This window comes from Felis catus, chromosome B2 (genome assembly GCF_018350175.1).
Source record: "Felis catus isolate Fca126 chromosome B2, F.catus_Fca126_mat1.0, whole genome shotgun sequence".
NCBI classification, from domain to species: Eukaryota; Metazoa; Chordata; class Mammalia; order Carnivora; family Felidae; genus Felis; species Felis catus.
The window spans coordinates 120,825,081-120,850,577 of NC_058372.1; the positions used below are offsets into that span (position 1 = coordinate 120,825,081).

The following is a 25,497-nucleotide window of genomic DNA, read 5'->3' on the forward strand; positions in this document are numbered from 1 at the left end:
GATGGGGACCAATGGAAAGAGAACACATCAAAAAAATTGTTGCTATGTAAAGAAAAATGGAAAGACTTTTAAACATCTCAATAACGCTGCTATTATAATTCTTATATAAATTGTGAAAATCATGGAGGAAAGTTAGAAAAGAGGTGGACTGATATTAAAAGACATGAAATCTAAAAATGGAAATTTTGGCCAAATGATAGCTCTTAGGAGAAGCTAGAGGATAACAAAACAATCTTTCCTCTGGCTCTTAGCCAAAGAGAATTGCTTGAATTGGAAGTTACTTAGGACATTTCAGATTACTGTAGAACAAAAGGCAAAAAATACTGAAAAATTCAAAGAAAAGACAATAGTTTCCTCTATTTTATATACCTCCAACTGAAATAAACACTTTTTAAAGTGCTGCCTGGAGGAATAAATATTGTTAAAATGTCAATACTACCCAAAGCTATCTACACATTCAATGCAATCCCAATCAAAATTGCACCAGCATTCTTCTCAAAGCTAGAACAAGCAATCCTAAAATGCATATGGAACCACAAAAGGCCCCGAATAGCCAAAGTAATTTTGAAGCAGAAGACCAAAGCAGGAGGCATCACAATCCCAGACTTTAGCTTCTACTACAAAGCTGTCATCATCAAGACAGCATGGTATTGGCACAGAAACAGACACATAGACCAATGGAATAGAATAGAAACCCCAGAACTAGACCCACAAAAGTATGGCCAACTAATCTTTGACAAAGCAGAAAAGAATATCCAATGGAAAAAGGACAGTCTCTTTACAAATGGTACTGGGAGAATTGGACAGCAAAATGCAGAAGAATGAAACTAGACCACTTTCTTACACCATTCACAAAAATAAACTCAAAATGGATAAAGGACCTGAATGTGAGACAGGAAACCATCAAAACCCTAGAGGAGAAAGCAGGAAAAAAACCTCTCTGACCTCAGCTGCAGCAATTTCTTACTTGACACATCCCCAAAGGCAAGGGAATTAAAAGCAAAAATGAACTATTGGGACCTCATCAAGATAAAAATCTTCTTCACAGCAAAGGAAACAATCAACAAAACTAAAAGGAAACCAACAGAATGGGAAAAGATATTCGCAAATGACATATCGGACAAAGGGCTAGTATCCAAAATATAAAGTGCTCATCAAATTCCACACCCAAAAAACAAATAATCCAGTGAAGAAATGGGCAGAAAACATGAATAGACACTTCTCTAAAGAAGACATCCAGATGGCCAACAGGCACATGAAAAGATGCTCAACGTCACTCCTCATCAGGGAAATACAAATCAAAACCACACTCAGATATCACCTCACGCCAGTCAGAGTGGCCAAAATGAACAAATCAGGAGACTATAGATGCTGGAGAGGATGTGGAGAAACGGGAACCCTCTTGCACTGTTGGTGGGAATACAAATTGGTGCAGCCACTCTGGAAAACAGTGTGGAGGTTCCTCAAAAAATTAAAAATAAACCTATCCTATGACCCAGCCATAGCACTGCTAGGAATTTACCCAAGGGATACAGGAGTACTGATGCATAGGGGCACTTGTACCCCAATGTTTATAGCAGCACTCTCAACAATAGCCAAATTGTGAAAAAAGCCTAAATGTCCATCAACTGATGAATGGATAAAGAAATGGTGGTTTATATACACAATGGAATACTACTTGGCAATGAGAAAGAGTGAAATATGTCCCTTTGTAGCAATGTGGATGGAACTGGAGAGTGTGATGCTAAGTGAAATAAGCCATACAGAGAAAGACAGATACCATATGGTTTCACTCTTATGTGGATCCTGAGAAACTTAACAGAAACCCATGGGGGAGGGGAAGAAAAAAAAAAAAAGAGGTTAGAGCGGGAGAGAGCCAAAGCATAAGAGACTCTTAAAACCTGAGAACATACTGAGGGTTGATGGGGGGCGTGAGAGGGCAAGGAGGGTGGGTGATGGGTATTGAGGAGGGCACCTTTTGGGATGAGCACTGAGTGTTGTATGGAAACCAATTTGACAATAAATTTCATATATTAAAAAATAAAAAAAAATAAAATAGAGTGCTGCCTTTCTAATGAAAAGAATTCCAAGGTTTTTTTTTTTTTTGAGGGGGGGTGAAACTATCTTTTTTATAATTCTGCCTCAGTGTTAGAATAATTTCAGATATATAATGGTAAGAGTAGTTATAGGGATTTTTCACTATCCTAGGAGGGCAACTTACTGAGTCATTTAAAAAAAAATTTAATGTTTATTTCTGAGGAGGCAGGGAGGGGCAGAGAGAGAGGGAGACACAGAATCTGAAGCCAGCTCCAAACTCTGTGCTGTCAGCACAGAGCCCAATGTGGGGCTCGAACCCACCAACTGTGAAATCATGACCTGAGCTGAAGTCCGTGCTTAACCGACTGAGCCACCCAGGCTGCCCTTTATCGAGTCATTTTTAATGTTTCCCAAGACATATTATTTTCCAGGTAGTATTCTTTTATTATTGTTATTATTACTAATTTTAAGGAGGAAAGCTTGGAAATGTGATGAATCTTTTGCTTAGGACTGATTTACTTGTGTTAAGGTCTTTTCGGCTTTTATTACACTTAGGAATGTTTGCCAACTAATAAAATTTCAAATGCTGTTTACGTTTTGCTGTGTGTTTTTTTTTTAGAGAGAGAATGCAACTGGGGGAGAGAAGCAGAAGGAGAGAGAGAGAGAGTGCATGAGATGGAGAGACAGGGAGAGGGAAGGAGAGAGAATCATATGCAGGCTCCATGCTCATCAAGGAGCTGGACGCAGGGCTTGATCCCCCGACGCTGGGACCACGAACTGAGCTGAAATCAAGAGTAGGAAACACCACCAACGGAGCCACCCAGGCGCGCCTGTGGTTCAAGAGTTCTACACCTGTTTTCTCATTTGCTCCCCATCTTCTCATTCAGCCCTATGAAGTGGGCAGCACTGGTTTATTCTCCAGGGTTGGCAGGTGAGTGTGATCAAGTAACATGCAAACACGCCCAAGGTCATGTGACCTGCCAGAGGCAGAGCTGGCTGTAGAACCCAGGATTTCTGGGTAGAATGTCATCTACTCCACTACATTCTAAGGATACAGAGCAAAATAAAAGGGGGAGGGGAGAAGGCTTTTTCTTGTCCCTCCCGTAGCCATCTCATCTTTTGTTTTATGTGATAAGTGCCTTCTCAAGGATTGCGTGGCTTAAAATTTGGTGCAGAACAAGGACCATTATGGGTGATAAGCTTAGAGAGACCGTAATACATCATGCCAAGAGCAGAAAACTGGGGAAGAGGGCAATCTGAACCACGATTATTTTATTCCCTATAAGCCTTCATAAAAAAAACCAGGTTTACTATGTAAATTGAAAGAAACCAGAAATCTTTAAAGCCATCTGGATGATTTAAGTATATATATATATTTTATAGCCTCCTCTTAAGAAGGATCAGAAAAACTCAAGACGATAGGAAAGTAAGCCGGCATGGAAACTATTGCCCAGCTGACCACTTTATCCCGAGCTTCCTGGGCTTCAAAGAAGCGGCTCAACAATTTTGAGAAGAAATATAATGGTAACGGCAGCGGCTGCGGGAGCCTAACAGACGGAGGTAAGGCATCCGAAATACTGAACAAGCCTCTTGGGGCAGACTCCCACCCGGAGCTGTGTAAAGTCTGCTTAATTAAATGTGCCTTCTATTACGGTCTTTGGTGATTCACTGAGGAGGAAGAAGAGGCAGTGACCTTGTATCGAATCACGGCAAAGGCAAAGACTGCGTGTTAATTCTCGTGTTGGTAGGAAGGTGTTAATAACGTCTCCAAGTTGGACGGCTCCTGCCGGAGGACTGACTTCTCTAGGCCTTAAAAACAGCGCCCGGCGCCCCGGCTTTAGCTGTTGGGTGCTGACTAAGCACTTTTCGAGCTGCCTTCAGTTGAAAGACAGAGGAGGCGGAGGAAATCCTCACTGGGCCAAATCTATCCCATATGAGAGGGCAGGCTTAATGAGAATCGGCCCTGAGCCCTGGCTCGGCAGTGCTTCTGGAATGCACGTGATTTCCAGCCAGCAGGGGCTGCAGAGTTTTCTGCCTTAGTCTCTCTTTCTCATGTTTGAAAAATTTGCACGGCCAAAATTTTAATTTCAGCTAATGAAGGCAAAGAGGGAAAAAAAAAAAAAAGAACACAGTAGCTTTACAGCACGCACACAAGGCCTGGAGGAGAGAGGAAGACGAACGCACGTTAGAGCTAACGACTGGGGGAAGCTTCCAGAATAAGTGGACACGTATACAAACAGGGCAACAGAGCTGACAAACAGAAGCGTGAGCCAGGTTCTGTGGAAGCCTAAATATCATGCGTTTTCCATTTGCCTTCGGGAGCCTTTCTTCGTCGTGACGGAATGGTCTTATGTTATGAAACCATCTTTGACATGGCACATGACTTCCAACCAATAGGACTGAGTTGTAATGATTTTCTTTCTACAGGTGAGGCTCCTTGGTGGGCATGGTGTTTTCCCCAAACCCAAAGGTAATATATTAATAAGGTCTTGAAAAATTCAACCAGTATAGACAGGGCTGAAGTCGTACTTGACTCCTTTTTTTTTTTTTCCACCTCATCATCTCTCAGTTTGAATCCCTGGAAGGTAGTAATCACCATTTCGGTTTGGTGAACATACTTCCAGATCTTTTTTGCTTGCATTTATACACACAGACACATAAACACGCGTACACACAAACACTCAGAGATACAAACACACACACACATGCACACATTGAGAGAAAACTATGAAGTTTAAAAAATAAATGTGACAATTCTATACACAGAATTCACTTTCAACTTGCTTTCTAACTGGGGATATGTCAGTACATAGGGACATCATTTTTAACGGCTTCGTACTGTTCCACAATGTTGATGTGCCTTAATCAATAACTCCCTATGAGTTTGTAATTTTGTTACCCACAGATGATCCCCCCCCTTTTTTTTTACCATCTCCAATATCACAAAGGAAGTCATTTTACCTGTCCCTAGTATTACAAAAGCAAGTATATATCTAGGGTAGATGTGGACACGTAGATTAGCTGAATTAAAAAGTCTGAGATTTTAAAATTTTTAAATAGAGGAACATGGCCAAAAAACTATTCTACCAGCAACATTTTGGCCCATATTTGTCCCAATATGACATTGTTAATCTTTTCAACCCTTTGATAATCTGACGGATTAAAAGCAAATAGAATTTCATTGTTTCATTTTGCATTTTCCCGGTGGTGGAAATAAGCACTTAAAATAGTTTTCAATTTCTTGGGGTGCCTGGGCGGCTCAGTTGGCTAAGCATCCAACTCCTGATTTCGGCTCAGGTCATGATCTCATAGTTCCTGAGATGGAGTCCTGCATCGGGCCCCGTGCTGTCTTTTCTCTCTCTCTGCCCTTCCCCCGCTCATGCGCGCGCGCTCTCTCTCTCTCTCTCTCTCTCTCTCTCTCAAAATAACTAAACAAACTTAAAGCAATAGTTTTCAATTTCTCTTTTTCTTTTCTAAGTAAGCCCAGAGTTAATAGTAGGGTGTTTACGGACTCTATGTGAAAGGATTGGCCAGAGATGGAAATTGGCTCTCATATTATTGTTAGTTTCTAATTTTACCAAATTGTAATCAGCTCGTGTGGCCTGTGTGATTTTTGCTGTTTGGAATTTGATGAGATATGCTTCATGATCTAATTCTTGGTCAGTTTATGTTCCATGTATGCTTAAAATAACGTGTATTCTTTGTTTATTAGTTACAAATCTCTACATAAATCATATTTAATTGTTTTATTAAATATCTATCCTTACATATTTTTAGTCTTCTTGAAATGGTAATTTCTAGATGTATGGTAAAAATTTCTTTCTATGACATGAATTCATGAATTTTTCTTTGTATTTGCATTAGTGGTTGTCTTAAAGACCTCCATGTTATGTTGTTAAGTGCCAAAAGGTTTGTGAATGTTTTATGTTCTTTTTAAAAAAATTTTTTTAACGTTTATTTATTTTTGAGACAGAGAGAGACAGAGCATGAACAGGGGAGAGGCAGAGAGGGAGGGAGACACAGAATCGGAAACAGGCTCCAGGCTCTGAGCTGTCAGCACAGAGCCCGACGCGGGGCTCGAACTCACGGACCGTGAGATCATGACCTGAGCCGAAGTCGGATGCTTAACCGACCACGCCACCCAGGCGCCCCTATGTTCTTTTTTTAAATGTTTATTTATTTGTGTGTGTGTGTGTGTGTGAGAGAGAGAGAGAGAGAGAGAGAGCAAGCGGGGGAGGGGCAGAGAGAGAGAGGGAGACAGAGGATCTACAGCAGGCTCCAAGCTATCGTTGCAGAGTCCGATGTAGGGCTCAGACCCACGAACTGTGAGATCCTGACCGGAGCTGAAGTTGGATGCTCAACCAACTGAGCCACCCAGGTGCCCCATGAGTGTTTTATCTTCTTGACAGATTTTTTTCATCAATGTGAAATATTCCTCGGGGTTTTTTTTGAAAATTTTTGCCCTTGATTGTATTTTGTCTGAAATTTATATTGCTAAAACTATATTCCTTTTATTAGGCTTTGCCTGGCACATCTTTATTTTCTTAAAAAAAATTTTTTTTTCAACATTTATTTATTTTTGGGACAGAGAGAGACAGAGCATGAACGGGGGAGGGGCAGAGAGAGAGGGAGACACAGAATCGGAAACAGGCTCCAGGCTCTGAGCCATCAGCCAGAGCCTGACGTGGGGCTCGAACTCACGGACCGCGAGATCGTGACCTGGCTGAAGTCGGACGCTTAACCGACTGCGCCACCCCGGCGCCCCATGGCACATCTTTATTTTCCAATTTACTGGGTCCTTTTGAATACCTACACTTGCAGTGTTCCCTTCTGTTGCAGTCGTTCTTTGATGTGATCCTTTTGGACTGTGTTTTCCTCATGGACGTCATAATCCTACCTGCCTTCTGTTTTTCAGAGATTCTTCCCTTGTTTTCATGACTCTAAATGAAAATGCATGTGTGTGCGTGTGTGCATGTGCATGTGTCCATATGTACGTGTGTGTGTGCGTGTGTGTGTGTGTGCATGTGTACGTGCGTGTGTGTGTGTGTGTGTGTGTGTGTGCATGTGTACGTGCGTGCGTGTGTGTGTGTGTGTGTGTGCATGTTTTCCTGTCATTTAAGGCAGGCAGGAAGGAGGACATTATGTGCTCGGGCTGCCATCTTGATCCAATCCCATGCTTTCCTTAATTCCAGATTTCCTGCCCTCTTCCTACCCTAAAACAGTGCTCACCTTTCCTTCCAGCTCAGTTGGTCTGGATGTTGAAGGTGCTGTGACAGAGACGGCACAGAATAAAGTCTGTGAATACGTTTGGCCGGCACGCACCCGTTGAAAACCTACTTTGGTTTCCATTTCTTTATGGCCCAAAAGTTGGTTTCAGCCTGAAATGCTACAACTTAAGTTTCACTAGCATGCATTATTCAGTAACAGCTTACATAGCTCAGTGTTATCATCTTCCCATCTCATTTCCAGAAAGGTCTGTTTAATTTGTAAACAGTCCATTTTAGACAACACTAAGTAACATCACAATATGGCTCTTCTTCTGGGTGATATATTGGCAATATGTATGTCCTTGTTCCTTCCATGGAAGAAATATGTCTAAAGGCCGCTAACTGGACCATTGGCAAGGACTGGCACGAACTAACTGCAATGTAACTCTTACCAAGTTTTGGCCATTAAAGGTCGCATTTAGAATGTACTATTTTTAAAGTCAGCGGGAAGAAAAAGCTCACATTATTTACAAAGGACTGGTACTCTATTCATTCTCTTATTTTATTTAAAACCTTCTCACCTCATTTTCTATGTTTTATGTTTTCCTTTTAGGTACAGAGTTTATTTTCATTTACAGGGCATCAAACCCCCAACCGTAGGATTTCAGACTAAAAAGAGCTTAATGAGGTTAGGCTCATCCTATGTTTGAGAGTTTTTGTGACTGGCTCAAGTTCATATATTGACTTTGTGGCAGAGCCGGCATCAGAATGTGGGTTGCCTGAGCCCAGCACACTGTTTATACGTAAATTTACATTTACGCAAGATTTTTAAAGATCCCATCTCATCCTCAAATTACTAAAAAAAATTCCAGGAAAGACCAGATGGCAAGCATGAATAATCTCAATTTTCATAGGAGGGGAGACTGAAAAGGAAGGATGAATTAATGACTTGCTTAAAATTATCCACATTAAGAGTTGTCAGAAAAACAACGTGGACTCTTTACTACCAGGCCTGTGCATCTAAGAGCCTCTCCATCTTCTCATCCCACAAGGCCACTTCCTAAAAGGACCGAGGCGCCTCCTCAAGGAACTGTCTCACGGCTTAATCCCTATAGGAACCCAAAATACAGATTCGCCGTTAAATTGTTAACATATTAAGTGTCTTCTTGATTTGTAGTGACCTTAGAAAACACTCAGCAAAGTCAGAGCCAGGTTGTCCTTTGTAAACTGGAGAATGATTCACCTATTATTCCAGATAAAGTAAAAGGATGAATCACAGTGTGGCTTTAAATTCCTTCCAGCTCTTTGTTTATTGTTTCCTCTTATATGGAATTCTATTTATTCATTAATCTAGCCCCAGCTCCTAACAAATGGGGCATCTACCAGGCCCTCGAGTAAACATTTAGTACTAGGCCTTTGTGCTCTGTGTAGGATTTCTGGAGCCCTCTTTCTACCTCTAAGTTATGAATAGGTCTTTAGACTCTAAGGAGTTGGCAAATTCTTTTAGACTCTAAGAGCCTAAGAGTCTGCAAACTATGGCTGGTGGACCAGCCACATGTTTTTGTAAATAAAAACTTTTATTTGAACACAGTCAGGCCCATTCATTTGTATATTATCTATGGCTGCTTTCCCTACAGGGCAGAGCTGAACAGAAATGACAGCAACTGAAAGGTCTTAAAAGCCTAAGACTTTTACTATCTGGCTCTTTGCAGAAAAAAAAAAAAATTGCCAATACTTGCGTTTAGAATCTATTTGCCACCTTTTATGGTCAACCCGGAGTTGAGCCAGCGTCTAGCAAAACAACAAATGCACCATGACAAATGTTCATAGATCAGCAAAGCACTAACCTAGTCACGGAAGTCTAATTTAGTGTTACAGATTCACAGGCTTAGCTAATATGTAAATCAGCAAGCATAAGTAATGATGATTTCTGCTTGCATGGCACTTTCCAGACTAGGAAATATTTCATATGTTATCTCATTTGATCCTTCCAGTAACCTTAGAAAGTGGGCAAGAGACAGATTCTGAGACATTGCGTATCCTAGAGTTGAACTTGGAATCAAGCGTTTTAGTTTAGCAGCTAAAATGATTCCTTTATCTTTGGAAAACTTTTCCTCCAGAGAAATAAAAAAAGAAGGGAGGAATTATTAACATTTATCATCTAATAATGCACTGTTTTGAAGTAATGTATTGGTAGATCATTTGCAACTAATTGTATTTTGTCACAACATGTTCTGTCTCCCTAATTTCTGCATTTATGTCAATAAGGTGATAATAAAAATGACATAAGCATTTGATTTAATGGTCTAAAAAGTCAAAATAAATATAAGCCTCACTGAGTTATAAGTGAAAAATGAAATCTTAAATTTTTGAAATCTTAGAACCTTCAAGCTAAGTCAGTTATCTGGCTTTCTTGGATTAACCAAATTAAAAGACAAAAAACAAAAGTCTTGGAGTAAGCAAGGAAAAATAAGTCTTAGTAAAAATAGGAGTATATATAAAAAATATAAGTACCACATCTAGGAAAATGGGAAATATGAGTTATATAGTGCTCTGTTGTGAGTCAAATCATATTGAGATAAGTATTTTGATAAAGGCAACAAACCTGTAGATGACGTTACATATTTGTTTTGCATTCCATAACAATTGATCTTTGTGTGAGCAAACAGCTTATAAAGGATTTCTAGTTGACCAAAACATGGCTGTATCCATCTTGGAACAGTATTACAATCAGTACAACCTACTGTAGGATTCCAACTATATGCCATTCAGGAAACAGCAAAACTATGGAGACAGTGAAAGGATCAATGGTTGCCAGGGCATGGCAGGAGGGAGGGATGAACCCGAGGAGCACAGAGGATACTCTAGTAATGGATACAGGTTGTTATAAAGTTGCCCAAACTTAACACCAACAGCAAACCTTAATGTAAACTACGGCCTTTGGGTGAGGATGTGTTAAGTTAGGTTCATCATTTGTAACAGATGTACCACTCTGGTGAAAGGTGTTGACAGTGGGGAAGGCTGTGCATGTGTGGGGGGCAGGGGGTACATGAGAAATCTCTCTGCCTTCCACTCAGTTTTGTTGTGAAGCTAAAACTTCCCTAATAAATAAAGGCTATTAAAACAATTTAGTACAATGGGCTAGCAAAGGTCACATTCTATATCTGCCTCAGGAGCTTTATAGAAATGTGTATTAAATATGTTTTGGGTTTGTTTTTTTTTTTAATTCGGTTTTTTTGCATACTGTGGCGTGAATATAAGAAAAATCAAGGTCTAGAATCCTTTCAGGGTAATGGATCTGGAACAAAACTGAACTTACTTCACACCCGGATTGAGTTTCCCATGAACACGACTCCTTCTCCTGAGGGAGAACACCTCTTTGGAAAGCATGGTCCCCCAGGCACGTCGGACACAAGGAAGACTCAAAATCTGGCTCCCCCGGTGGGATGTGCATGACCGAGGGGCCCGTGTACTTCAGGCTGGGACTCTGATGCTTGTCCACACTGACCATTGGGCTCTTGATCCACCTGCGTACCTGCAACATGCAAAAGAAAAGAATTGCATTTTACCCCCTGTGATGTCTAATGGGACCCCAGTGGGAAATTTGGTGGATGGATACTCATGAAAGGAGAATTCAGTCTCACGATTTCTCTTTCAAGTGTTAATATCATCCAAATGGGTCAGTTCTAACCCATCACTCTTTAGGTGTGTGTGTTTTTTGGCTGTTCATTTCATCTCACTGAGTCTGTCTCCCCATCTGGGGATGATTGGGGTAATGCCACTTCCTCCCAGGTCATCATGAAGATTTTACAATGTAGTGTTCAGTAGATGGTGGCTATTTTACGTTTACTCTTACTAATATGATTATGCTGACAGACTGATTCACAAATTTGTAAGGTGAATTGCTAGTTATTCTTTTTTGTTTCCATTTTTGTTTTGTTTTATTGTTTTCATTTTTGTTTTGCTAGTTATTCTTACTGGAGGAAATACTCACCTAAGATTGTGAGCTTACGGCTCAATTGCTGCTAAATGAATTAACATATATGTCACTGTTGCAAAACCTTGATTATAAAAGAAGTTACTTCTGGTTACGAAATTACCTCATAGTGTTTTCAAAATTCTAAAACTCACCACTTGTTGCTTGCATGTAGAATTCCTATAAAGCACAGAGAATATATAAAGCTATTCTAATATTTTTTTAAATTAAAACCTTTTTTTAATGTTTATTCTTTTTTTTTAAATTTTTTTTCAACATTTTATTTATTTTTGGGACAGAGAGAGACAGAGCATGAATGGGGGAGGGGCAGAGAGAGAGGGAGACACAGAATCGGAAACAGGCTCCAGGCTCTGAGCCATCAGCCCAGAGCCCGACGCAGGGCTCGAACTCCCGGACCGCGAGATCGTGACCTGGCTGAAGTCGGACGCTTAACCGACTGCGCCACCCAGGCGCCCCGTAATGTTTATTCTTGAGAGAGAGAAAGGGAAAGAGCATGAGCAGGGGAGGGGCAGAGAGAGAGGAAAACACAGAATCCAAAGCAGGTTCCAAGCTTTGAGCTGTCAGCACAGAGCCCGACGCGGAGATCGAACTCACCAACCGTGGGATCATGACCCGAGCTGAAGTCGGAAACTTAACCGACTGAGCCACCCAGGTGCCCCAAAGTGATTCTAATATTAAAACGCATACTATTTATATAGCACTTTAAATATAAAAGGCATTGTTGTAAATGTTTGACATTTTGTCCTCAGATATTTCATCCTCAGAACAATTTTACATGATAGGTACTATTACTAATCCCATTTTACAGATGAGAAAACAAAGGCACAGATAGCTGAAGCAAATTTTCCCAAGACACAATGCTGATATTGAGCAAAGGCGGGACCCAGGTACCTCAAATCCACAATCTATTCCTTTACAAAAACGGAATTTAAACAAGCATTACAGGGTTATACGACTTGTGGTCACTAACTGCTTGAAATTTATCTTGATTTAATATGTCTTTTCCATGCTCTTTGAAACCCCTGAGCATTTAAACAATTAATAAAATCAACCCTATACCAAAAGAGCAAAGATATGAAATGGCAACACTGAATTATAGGAATGTTACAATTAAATATTTTAAGGATACACTGAGAAGAAACTAAAATTGTAATAACAAAGGAATATTTAAGCAATTTGATGGAATATTATGCTATCACTAAAAATAAATATTATGAAGACTGTCTGGCAATATGGAAAATGTTTAGACTGTAATTATATGAAAAAAAAAATCCCAATACAGAATTGCTCAAGCAGTAGAATTCCAAATGTAAAAATACATGTACTATCCACAGGTAAAGCAAGAAAGTACTAGGCAAGATAAAAACTGCTATATTCATTGTTAGGATTATGGGTGTTTTAGTTTTCCTTTTTACAATGTAAGTTTTTAAAGCATAATTTCTTTTAAGTTTATAAGAATCTCAAGCACTTAAGATCATATTTCTTTGGTTACATATGTGCCTTTTAATTGCTTTATTTGCTTTATTTATATGCACTCTTTTCAATAACCATTTAAAATATCTTGTTGAGTTTACCATCCGAATGTTACTATTTGGGAGGTTTCCTTCAGTATTTCTCGCACACCAGGGTATTTAGCAGGCACATTCGAAGCGTTTATTTGATTCATTAATGAAAGTTTAAATGAAACTCAAAAAGTTTGAGACTACAATAGAATCTCTCTTCCTGATGGTACTACCAAATGTGTTTTTGATCAATCTAAAAAGCACTAAATTTCATTAGAGATGGAAAATGTTTTTTTATTGTTCTTATTCAGAGGATTTTGAGCTTGAAGTTTGGTGACCATTCTTGATTAGTTGCCAACCTTGTATTTTAAATTCAATCTTTTATTCTGGCTTACTTTCAATGTCTCTTTTGCCAAGTAGATTGAACTTTGGGGTTGCTAGGAATTGAATTTTTTTGAATATTTTTTTAATGTTTATTTATTCTTGAGAGAGAGAGAGAGAGAGAGAGAGAGAGAGAGAGAGAGAACGTGAGTGGGGGAGGGGCAGAGACAGAGGGAGACACAGAATCTGAAGCAGGCTTCAGGCTCTGAGCTGTCAGCACAGAGCTCTATGTGGGGTTTGAACTCATGAACTGCGAGATCGTGACCTGAGCTAAAGTCAGACCCTTAACCGACTGAGCCACCCAGTCGCCCCACTAGGAACTGAATTTCAAAGAGATTTATCTTCAAATGAATTTGTGTGGCCTGAGTGATTAAGAATCTTCGTATATTGAAACATAAATCTTATAATTATGGACCACTTTATTTAGAGTAAATCTATGCAATACTGTCTTACAATTATTCAATTTATAATGGAAGAATGTCCATGTGACTGAATCTAAGCTTTCATTATGTTATAGAAAAAAACAAACTAGTTTTTATCCGAGGACAAGAATTTAGAGACATTATATCTCAGGTCAAAGTATGCATTGATCTATAAACATAAATGATCTGTGGCATGTTAGGAATCGTTGGGATTAAGAATCACATGAGGAATTGTCATTTTGTTTGATATCCAGCTAAGAATTCCCCCAAATAGTCGAGGTGACCTCGAGCATATGCTGTCACACAACTAAGAGATGTCTATAGAATTTCATGGTTGGAAGAGACCCAAAGGTATTAGTAATTTACCCAATGTCACACTGTAAAGTATTATGCATCAAAACTATACCTAATGGTTTCAGCAAATCACTGAACCAATTTCTACAAGGATATAAGCTGGCAAGCTGGATGCTTTCAGAGGCTGGCAGGAACAAGAAAAGCGTAAACTGTGTAAATGACCAGGGTATGAAAATAGGGAGTGGCAGGGACCGTAAGGGCATGCTTGCTAAGGACATTTAAATTTAAAATTTTAAAAACAAAACAAAAAAAATAAAAATAAAACAAAACAAACAAACAAACAAAAACCCAAGCAAGCAAATAAACAATTGTGGTCCAAGAAAACCCTAGTCAAATCTACCTCACATCGTTAAGGGTCACCATGTGATTCCTGAAGTTATTCGATCAAGTAGAATTTAGTATGAAGGCAAATTCCATGAGGTAGAAATAAAATGATTTGGTATCTTCTAACTTTTTCAGAAAGCAGTCTAAGGCTCTTGACATTTTAACTTGCATTCGTTCATTAATTCATTTATGCATCGTTCGTGATTGAAGACCAACTGTGTGTCACGCATAGTCTAGCCGTTGAGAGAACATGGCAGTTAACAAGACAGAGCTTCGAAAACCTTCCCTTATGGAGTGTGAGTTATGGCCAAAGGAATCAATTTATTTATTAAGGGAATACATTATTTAATAAAATAAAAATAATATGGGAGGGGGTAAATAAAGCAGAGAGGCTCCATTAGGATCCTTGTGGGTGGGAGGGTTCTACTGGAATTGTATGAGAAAGGGAGGCCTCTCGGTAAAGTCTCTAGAGGGGATAAGGCTCCAGGACATCCAAGTGGGCTATCAAACAGGCATCCGGACCGTCAAGTCTGCGTTTCAGAGGAAAGATTCCAGCTGCAAACATGAATTTCAGGAGACTTGAAACAAACAGCCATATTCTACTGAAGTCTTTCGGGAAAAAAACTACCCCGTGACTTGCCTGAATCTACTTGTGGAGTAATGTGTCCGGGTGTTAAGTTCCTATTTCTGTAAGGTAAGAGACTTCGATGATTAGAATCTATTCCATTTCACTGAAACTTACTGAACAACCTGATTTACTAGAGTCTTCTGAGAGGGGGTGTGTATTTTGTCCCTTAACACATTCCACAGGGGCAAGAAGTGGGTGGGGGTGATATTTCAATAGAAAGGCCCAGGATTCCAATCGACCTTCGACAAATTAACCCATTCTGAGCCTCGTGGACATGTGGGGATGTGATATTCCCTCTTTCCACAGAGAGTGTGGCCAGGGAAAGTGAGAAATATTCCATTTTTCCAGAAGCATCGGGGAGAAAGGTGTTATAAAAATAGCTGCAGGGATACATTTCGTAGGACTGTGGCTGGCATTAATTACATGCTCTACGTCTTGAAATGCATTATCTCCTTTGGCTGAACCCTCATTCTGACTTCAATACGTCCCTTCCTCGCTCCTCCTTTACGCATTTCCTTGGCTTCCTAACCTCCCCAGTGGTTTTTACAGGCCTGATTAAGGACTGGGTTTATGGTGTTTACTTGATCTTGAGAGAGTGGCTGGCTTGTGAATGAATGCACGGGGCTCTCCCTCAGGCCCTTGAGTCGGGCAAGGTGCCCTCTAAAACTGCTGAGTGCAGGAACACTACCTCCGCCCCTGAGGGAGTTGGAGCTACAACTGGCCTATTGTGTCCCCTCGGGCTCTGCCGCAGGGACTAGCTGCCTGTGAGTGGCTTTGGGTCCTCAGAGACCAGTCACAATGGCTCAGGGAAAGCTGCCGCAGCTGTGTGTGTGAGAAAGATGAATGCCCGGATACAACCCTCAGCCCCCGCTCCTAGGCCACCTGGGCCCTGGGTTTATTCACAGCTACGCGACCGTTTATGGAGGGAGTTGTAAACAGACATAGACAAGGGGGGGCTGGGGGGTGAGAGGGCCTCCTCACCCTGAACAGATCACCAATTCCCTCACTTGGGCTTGATAGGAACCTGTTCTCCAAACTGCATCAGACTTTTTTTCTTAGAAGCCATTGCTTCTCTAGTCCTGAGGGTGAAAGGGGTAGGCCCTTCGGGTCACCCCACAGCTATTCTTACAGCACAGGGTTTACCTGAGATACGAATCCAGTTTTTTTGTTAAATCCAGTCTGCCCTGCTTTTGTTAATTTCTTTATTTGGAAAAAAGGTAAAAAAAAAAAAAAAATGATATCCCAAAGCGATAATCCCTCAGACTAGAAAATCGCCAGATGTGATTAAAGAGATTGGCCAGCTTCTAGGGATTTTCCACTTGTGTTTTTTTTTTTTCCCTATGATGTAATAGTAAACAGATATTGCTCTTAATTTAAAATGGTTTAGCTGATCATGATATCAACCGGCGCAGAAAAATTATAGAGAGCCCAGGTACTTCTTGGCGAACTCATAAAGCAATACCTGCTAGTCTCACCATTTCTTTCGTTGTCTGGGAACGAACAACGATCTTTTCCTTAAAATCCAAGTGAACCTGAAGTTGGACACAACTCCCGCGATTTCCAGAGGGGCGTGATTTTTTGTTTTTGTTTTTTTCTTTGATGTTTTATTTATGCTTGAGAGAGACAGAGGCAAATCACGCGAGCAGGGGAGGGGCAGAGAGAGAGAGGAAAACACAGAATCCGAAGCAGGTTCCAGGCTCTGAGCCGTCAGCCCAGCTCACACCCAGGGACTGTAAAATCATGGCCTGAGAGGAAGTCGGATGCTAAACCAACTGAGCCACCCAGGCGCCCCCATAATTACTTTCAACTCGGATACAGTCAGTCAAGTTTTTCTAGTGGGAATTACGTGGACAATTCAATTGGCTATAAAAAAGGGACCCCCACACCGCCTTCTTTTCCAGAAGGTGCCCGTCGGTAGACTGGTTATGACATTGATGTAAGTCAGGAGAAGGCTCCTGGAAGCACATTCCTCTCACATTGGTGCCCGAGGCCCTCTTCACAGCATGGCTGTGTACAAATGGAACAGTGACACAACAATCCGACAGCAGTGGTAGTAATCGGATTTATTCACCCTAGCTCTATGGGTCATCACGTCGCTTTCTTTCCTCTGAATATCTGTTGCGTTTTTTATTTACTTCCATGGAACTTCTTTGCTCACGGGGTGTTATTATGCCTATGTCATCTTTCCAACTGGACCATAAGGGTGAGAACAGCTCCTTAGGCTTTTTTTTTTTTTTTTTAATTCCTCAGAGGCTAACATATGGTCTTACAAATAGCAGGCAATAAAAATAGGAATTGCTGGATTATTTTTGACAACTATGTTCATGTATAGATCTTAACGTACTTTGCCACCATCCTCTATCAAGGTGATAAATATGCTGTATGTCACGGTTTCCCATACGCAGCAATACCTCCCAGACCAGGCACCCTGAGACGACTGAGTGGCTTTTGGAATTCCCCATCGTCCCGTGCCATTTGCCCTCGGGGTTTCCCTGTCCTTTCCTCTCGGGCGTTGACCAAAGTACTTACATCCTGTTCTAGATCCTCAGCGTCTAACCTGGTGTTTCCCCAGGCCTCCTCTGGGGGGGGGATGGGGCGGCCAGGGGACTAGGAGAAGAGGAAGGAAAGAGAGGACCCAGGGGGCAGCACCCGGACTCCATCTTATGCAGCTGCCAGATGGCTGCCCCTGCCCTCTCTAGCAAGTTCTCTTGAGAATCCGACACCAAACACAGCCCTTGCCCTGTACTTCCAGCTGCACAAGTGTAAAATCCCCTTCTGCCTCCTGCTCCCCGTTGAGGCACTCACCAGACCCCACCCCATCACGTTTTAAATAGAAAACGCTCAGGAATCTAGTGACATAAGGCTTCCTTTGGAAATAGAAATAGCATTTTTTTCTCGGTCCTTTAAGATATGGGGCTGATCCTTTTGGCTTGAATTAGTCTTCCTCGGATTTGAAAAATTAAAGAAGAAGAAGGAGAGGAAGAGGAAGAAGCAGCAGGAGGAGGAAGAGGAAGATGAGGAGGGGGCGGGGGAGGGGGAGGGAGGAAAGAAGAGGAAAGAGGGAGCAGAAAAAAGTTATTTCAGGTAATATATCTAAGGGACAGGAGGTGTTATTTCCTTTGCGAATGAAAATTGAGGCTTGGAAAATGGCAGTGCCAGGCTGACCCCTAGGAAAGAGCCCGCCGCCTGTCCACAGCTCATTCACCGGAGCTTTGGAAACTTCCTCTCCTGGTTCTTCTAAGAAATCCCCTTTTCTAATTTTTTTTTTTTTTTTTTTTTTTTTTTTTACCTCTCCCTCGCTTGGCTGGTGGCTCTTAGCACATTCAACACGTTGTTCTTGCAACATCTCCTAAAAGCTAGCAAACTAAAAACAGAACACCCCCCTTTTACCCACGAACTTCCTCGTTCCGGCAGCCCTCTCACCCCACCTGACTGCTTTCGTTCTTAGCCATGCTTTGTGAAGTCACCTCACATTACTCCTCGACCCATTGCCATCTATTCACTAAACGATACTTCCGGATCACCTAATATTTGCAGGGACCTGACAAAGAGTCTCACCCCATTGGAACAAGTTTTCACCAAGATGCCAATAAATCTCATGGCCAAATCCAGCCAACACGTTTCAGTTACCCACCTGGCTCTCATGCTGTGCAGCATTTAAAGGTTTCGCCACAAGCTTAGCTATCTGCTAGGCATTCTGCTGGGTGGTGGGGACACAAGTAAATGCAACTGCTTGCATGATCTCTGAGTGAGGGTGCCGGCATTTCACAGACTTACCCAAGAGCCTGTGTGGTTTATCACGGTGTAGTGAGTGTATCATGTACCAAAGAGTAGAAATCGTTTGTTCTAGAACAACAGCGCTTGGCTGAAAACGAGAACTATTGCTCCGCCTTCCCAAAGCAATAATACCTACCTCGTCAGGGTTTTATGAAGACTAAATGAAACGATTCACATAAGCCCAGCGCCTGGCACTGGGTGAACACTTGGTTAATATTTGCTTTATAGCGATGTCTCGATGTAACGAGAGGGCTTTATACAAAAGGCCACGGGAGGAAAAGACGTGGGATGTTTGGGGAAGCTGGGAGAAATCAGGGAAGGCTGTCCGGAGGAAGTAAGGTTAAAATGAGTCATGGAGGTTGAGTTCAAGGAAGTCAGGTGGACTAAAATGGAAAAGATATTTCCAGCAGAGAGGAAGGCAGAAGCGAAAGGAGGCAAGAAATCTGCACGGAACGTGTAGACAATGAGCCCACAGAGGAGAGGCGAGAACTGAAGCTGGACAGAAAAACTGGGCCACTGAAGTGTTGTAAACAGGGGTGTAGGGTTGTCAGATGGGTCTTTCAATTCAGTGTGAAGGACGGCTATAAGATGGTCAAGAACATCGGTAGGCAGATGAGCCAGGGATTGCTTACAAAAGAAATGATGAAGGCCCAGCAAGAATAGTAGCAGTGAGAATGGAAAGGAGAGACGTGTCATCAACTCTATCATTCCGTTCTCCAGTCCATATCCTTTTTTCCGGATTCCTAAAGCCATCTCCTAAATGGCTTTGCCCCTTAAATCTGTTTTTACTGAAACCATAGCATCTTTCTAAATGCCAAAGTTGATCTTGTCCCTGCTTTAAATTCTTCAACGATTCCCTATCGCCGGCAGCAGTGACTTTCAGCAGTGACCAAACCTGTTTGGTCAAGATCCATGTCCGGTAAGAAATCCCTATGCTGCTATATACGTTTATAATAAATATAGAGAGATATGCAACTGAAAGGATTGGTAACACCCCCAAATTTACCCTTTTTACAGGAAATGCACTCACATTTTTCCATGCCAATCCATTCCTTTCAAATGTTGATTTCAACCCATTGAGTTGATTTCATGGCCCACTAGTAAGTGCCACACAAACCGAAGAACGCCTAAATGGTAAAATCTAAATTCCTTGGCCTTGGATGCCAAGTGTCCTAGGATCTGAATTTACATCTCCCATTGTGCCCCCCCCCCCCCCCCCCCCCCCCCCGTGCATCCAGACGTTTCGCCATATCGTCTGATTTGCGGTTGTCTTAAAGACTGCTCTCCTAAGTCTTTGTGTACAGGCTCTTCCCTCCGACCCACCTTGTCCATCTGGGTAGTCCTGCTAAGAGTCACATACTTGGGACACTCTTCCATTGTCTGGCTTCTCTGCTTCTCCACCCATTTTGGCATTGATTTGTTTGCATGGGAACACGCACATATTTATTCTGCTTTACTTATCTATTGCTCCTCTTACAGTGTGCGTTTCACAAGGACTAAGACACTATTTTCTATCTTCATCAATAGGACATCCACAAGGGTTATTTTGTGTGTCCCCTCTTCCAAGTCTATCCCCTCCCCAATTCCCATCCGCCCTCACTTTACATTGAAGCTCTCCAGGAAGAAGGCTCGCTAGTTTATCCGCAGAGCTTAGCACAGCTCCCAGCACACAGTAGGTGATGAAGAAATATTTGTCGATTGGTATAAAGCCAGGTACTATTCAAGGAACAGAGAATAAAAAATGAAGAGGCAGTTGTTCTTAAGTATCAACCAGGAAATCAACAGGTGAAAAGCAGTGTTAAAGCTAGCGTGAGTGCATCGCTGGGTCAAGCAGGGTAGGGCTGTGATGGGATAGAGAGAGCAGCTTGTTTAAAGGGAAGCTCACGAAGAGGGCTTGACTGGAGCCAATCTTGTGGGTAATTGTGTGCAGCCAGATAGAAAGCCAAGAGGTAAAGGGTGGGGACAGACATCAAAGGGACGTGAATGCTTGAACGCTGAAATGTTATCTTCAGTTTACAATATGGGAAAAACGTAAGAATTTTAAACTTTAGAGCAATCTGATCAGATTGCTGTACTCTGGGTGAATTAGAGTAGGTCCAGGGGAGAGGCGGACTGGCCTAGAGGAATGAGCACTGTGTACAGAGGGGTCTCAGGAAGGCATCTCTCCACGCGTTTCCAACCCCGGGGAGCTTTTGCCAAAGGAGGTTTACAAGTGGCTGTTAAAATTTTTTAATTTTATTTTCAAGCCCTATGTGACCTGGAGAAGGGTAAGTGAAGGCTGAATGGGGCATGAAAAGAGTGGGCCTTTGAAGGTCTGGGTTCAGGTAGGATGTATAGAGGGTCACCGGGCAGACCCAGGAGGGTGCACTGGGAGTGGTTATCCCCATACATAACAGAGTGGAAGCGCCATTCTGCACCCCTGTTGGAGCTCTTTGGTGTTTTCCTTCAAAGACCATCTCTTTCTTTTCTTCCATTCTCCCTCCCTTGCGTTCAACCTAATCTAGTGATAAAGGTTTATTATTTCATATAGCAGTTAAAGCCCTTAATAATCTAGTTATATTACAAATTCAGTGTATTTTTATGGCTAAGGGCAAGGTCAAGAATGGCATATGAGAGCTTACTAAACGGCAAGTATAATATTGTTTTCACGTTATTCAGAGGTTAAGCAGTCAGTTTACAAGTGATTTGGATTTCCTCACAATTTGCTGAACAAAAGGATATTTAAGGTGTAAAAATGAATGGCGCCTGGGAGGCTCAGTCGGTTAGGCATCCGACTCCTGATTTCGGCTCATGTCATGATCTTACCATTCATGAGTTGCAGCCCCCCACTGGGCTCCGTGCTGACCATGTGGAGCCTGCTTGGGATTCTCTGTCTCCCTCGCTCTCTGCCCCTCCCCCACTTGTGCGCGCGCGCGCGCGCGCGCGCGCACGCGCGTGCTCTCTCTCTCTCTCAAAAATAAATAAACATTACAAAATAAAATAAAATAATTTTATGGCTAAGGGCAGTTGCCAGAGAGTCCATTTAAATGGCAGTAAGAAAGACTGAATAAAGTCTCATTCTTTGAACTGTGTACATTACTTAATTAAATTCGAAATACCAAATGAAAGGGGAGATGGTTAACAGCATCCCAAATGGGGGCTCATTACTACTCCCTGTTCTTTCCATTCCTTTGTTGAGTCCTCTTATACAAGAAGCGCCTGGCACATTCAGTTTTATTTTTATGCAAAAACAATTTTCCTCTAAATGATGCTTGTGCTGTATTGGTAATGACTTCTATTTTGGTATTCTATTTTTTCTCACTTCATGTTTTATAAAGAAAGTGGTAAGATTTCATTGTTCCCTGAAACCAAGAAAAGAATAAGCTAATAAGTGGATATTTACTAAGTACCTACTATGTCCAAAAATGATGTCTCCAAAAATGTGGAGAGTGAATTGCAGATGTTTGACGATCCTATGGAAATTGCTAAAATTGGAAAACTCCCTGCGACCTCAGGACCACTGAGAGAGAGGAAAATTACTGTGAAAATGAGTCTGTGTAAGTGGAGAAGGACAGATGCGTTTTTGTGACGTGTAAATAATGGTAACAATAATAGAAATACCAATAATAGAGCAAAAGGGTCAGAATCAAAGAAAAATCTGAGCAACCTTGTCCCTGGTGATCCCACCCCCTCCAGAAATGGTGTAATCTGTCAATGGATATCAATACTGAACAGCATGAGCTGACTCGTTAAAGGAAAAAAAAAAAAAAAAGGAAATGGAATGAATAATCCAGAAATATGCATTTACTGCATTGCATTAATATGGTCCTCATTAAATCCCCATAGGAAAGAGCAAATGCCTGGCTTTTGGGGGGAGCACTTCATATACAAATTTTACACGAAAAGGTGGTTTACAGAAACTGGTAATCATCATGCTGTGCCAGGCTTTTACTGCAAAATCAACACTCAGACAAGTCAGGTATTGAGTTTATATACTAATTTGGAATCAACAGATGTTCCATAAGCGATATACTACAATATTACAAGCAAAACTGCAAACATTCAGCTTTGCTTAGAAAGTCTAGCGTTGGGTGCGTTCGTTGTTTTTGCCATCCCGGCATCCTTTGCCCCATTTTATGGTGAAGGCAGCCCCACCCCCATCTCCACTTCCACTTTCTCATTTGGGAACAACTCTTCTCAAATGTGATGACTTTGGAGAATCGCCAAGGACAGTTTATGACCCCCGGACAGGATGGAGTTGTGATTCAAGAAGACGGCGGTAAAAATCCTATGCCTCTGGCCATGGTGATTGGTCCAAGGGTTAGCATGTGACACAACAGAGCCAATCAGAATCTTTCTCTGCAAGCTTTTTTTTTTTTTTTTCATACCGAACCTGGGCGGTAGGGTCTTTTCTTCTCTTTCCTTTTGGAGTGCGAGCTCTAGGGATGCTCCCTGAAGAAATACCAGCAGCACATCTCTTGTCATGTGCAAAAGCCTGGGATAATAGTCTACCTCGTGAGAGGCAGAGACACATTGCACTCGGATTCCAGGAAGTGTGCATTTGTTTTAATGTAGACCATAGTGTAGTTAGGTGCAAGGAAAAAAAATTGCTTTTAGGTAGATATAATAATTCAAAATATTTCACCAACTGAATAGCAAGGCACAGGGCACAGATGTTGGTTGTATGACCAGGGCAGCTCCCGTAAGGCCCCTCCTGTCCCAAACTTTACCTCTTTGCTTGCTGGATGGTGGAGAGTTCTTCAAGAGTCCTGAGACAGGCTGGAACAGCTGGGTTGGTTGGAGGGAGGGGACACTCACAGGTTTCTGGACAGTGGCTGTTTACTAACCCATAAGATTGATGGGGAGGGGATGCAGGGGAGAGGGGGAAATGAGTGATGGGCATTGAGAAGGGCACTTGTTGGAATGAGCCCCGGGTGTTGTATGTAAGCGAGGAATCACAGGAATCTATCCCCCAAACCAAGAGCACACTGTATGTTGGCCAACTTGACAATAAGTTATATTTAAAAACCTTTCAGTATTTCCAAATCAGTACGGCTTATTATGCATACCCACTGAACATCAGCCCTGGTTTGGGGAAAGAGGAGATGGTATTGGGGCTGTTTTTTGTGGCAATGACAGAGGAGACTGTGTGATAGAAATTACCCATGGCTACAAAAACTGTCAAATTGCTTGAACTCCGACTGTTCTTACAGTTTTGGATCCTGTAGTCTCTGTTTACATCCTAAATTGATGATGACCAAGATCTCATTGCTTTCCACAATCCAGCTGTCCCTCAGCATTCTACCAAATGCCAGCAGGTGTAAGAAAAAATCATTTGTTCACGTCCAGGGTGAAATAAAAGAAGCAACTACATTTCATTAAAAAAAACAAAACAAAAAAACCCAAAAAAAACAGAGTAAATGTTCTGAGCATAAGGGACACTAATAAGAAAACAATAGGGAAGAATTTTCCAAAGATAAAATATTTTTTCCAAAGATAAAATACAATTTCTTGCATGGATCTCAGGAGGTACAAAACAAAAACAGAATATTAATGAAAATGGGGGATTTGAACTCTAGGTTTGTCTCTCCCTAGTGAAACAAATATTTAAAAAATGCTGATGATTGAAAGAAAAAGTATGGTCAGCAAACAACTAGCTCACTGGTACATTTTCTCTTCTCACCCCACAGGGAACATTGCTTAGAACCCAAAGGTCGCAGACCAGGTGGTCGTTAAACACTATCACAACAGCCTACCGTTTTGCCTTCTTTCCCTTGCCCCTTTCCAGTCCAGCCTACCTTTCGCTGTTCCATCCATTCTCCCCAAACTAAGTTTTGATGATGTTACTTCCTTGCTTAGTACTCTCAATGGCTCTTTATTGTCTACTGAATACAGGCCAAGCCACTTCAGGGAGCATTTTCCCGGGACTGTCTACATGCTCTGGCCCTAGCACAATTTACAATCCTATTCCCCATGACTCACCTACCTTTGTTCCATAAGCCAGCCAAAACAGATTATTTGGTCCTTTCCTAACAAAACCTGTATCTTTTGTCTTTTGAGCCTCTGACGGTTCATGTGTTCTTGCCAACAGAGGTGCCTTTCATTCCTCGCCTCATCTCAGTGTTGCTAGGCCAGATCTTACCCAAACTTGAAAACTTGGCTCTTAAAACGTCTTCACAAATGCTCATTACAACTCCATGAAGTGTCTTCCTCCTTGAACCCCCATTCTACTTCAAACTTCTCATGTGACCCTATCATGTTATATAGCACCATGATTCATGCACTCTTTAATGACTCCAGCTAGTATGTATTTTCATGGATAATTACCATGAGGTACATTCCCCTCCTGGGGTCATGGGAAATATATAGAATTTTTTTTTTTTTTGCCATAATGTCATGCTAGAAGGGTTAGGAGAAAATAACTCATAACGCATACATAAAATAGGAAGTCTTCATTTATACCCTGAGAATTCCCCTGAGTAATTCAGTCGTAAAACTCATTTCTTTGCCACCACTGCTGTATTCATTTTTCTGAGGGAGGGTACGAGACCTCAAAGGCTCCAGTAAAGTTCCTAACATGTCCTTGGACCAATGCTTTCCATAGTACTTATTTACTTTTGACATTTATTTGACTTGGGTGGTGGCCAATGATTCACTTATAATTTCATCTTCAGGTGCTTCTTGCCTTTCCATGCATTGGTATTAGTTTTGCCTCTTTGATTATATCACGCTTTAGTATTCTCAGTTATCACCTTCTTGAAAAATAACTGGTCTCATTATAGCTGTTGCCCACTAAGTCACTTTTCCCTGAAAACACACAAAAGCCACTATGAGAATGTTTGGGGGTAGGAGTTCTTAGACCATTTTACACCAAACCATCAACTTTACT

General features: G+C 41.5%; 1 protein-coding gene and 1 long non-coding RNA gene across 3 annotated transcripts in view; one reads left to right on the forward strand and one right to left on the reverse strand.

Annotated features, from left to right (window-relative positions):
- SGK1 (serum/glucocorticoid regulated kinase 1) overlaps positions 1-25,497 on the reverse strand; it is a 113,379-nt gene that overhangs the window by 60,257 nt on the left and 27,625 nt on the right. For both annotated transcript variants that reach the window (XM_019831272.3, XM_019831273.3), the window contains exon 2: positions 10,564-10,779. In XM_019831272.3, the coding sequence (XP_019686831.1) occupies positions 10,564-10,779 (216 nt within the window). The remainder of the gene's footprint in view (positions 1-10,563; positions 10,780-25,497) is intronic.
- Positions 2,744-5,218, forward strand: LOC109499905. Its single transcript, XR_002742454.2, has 2 exons — positions 2,744-2,968; positions 3,421-5,218. It is a non-coding gene; the product is annotated as an uncharacterized LOC109499905 (long non-coding RNA).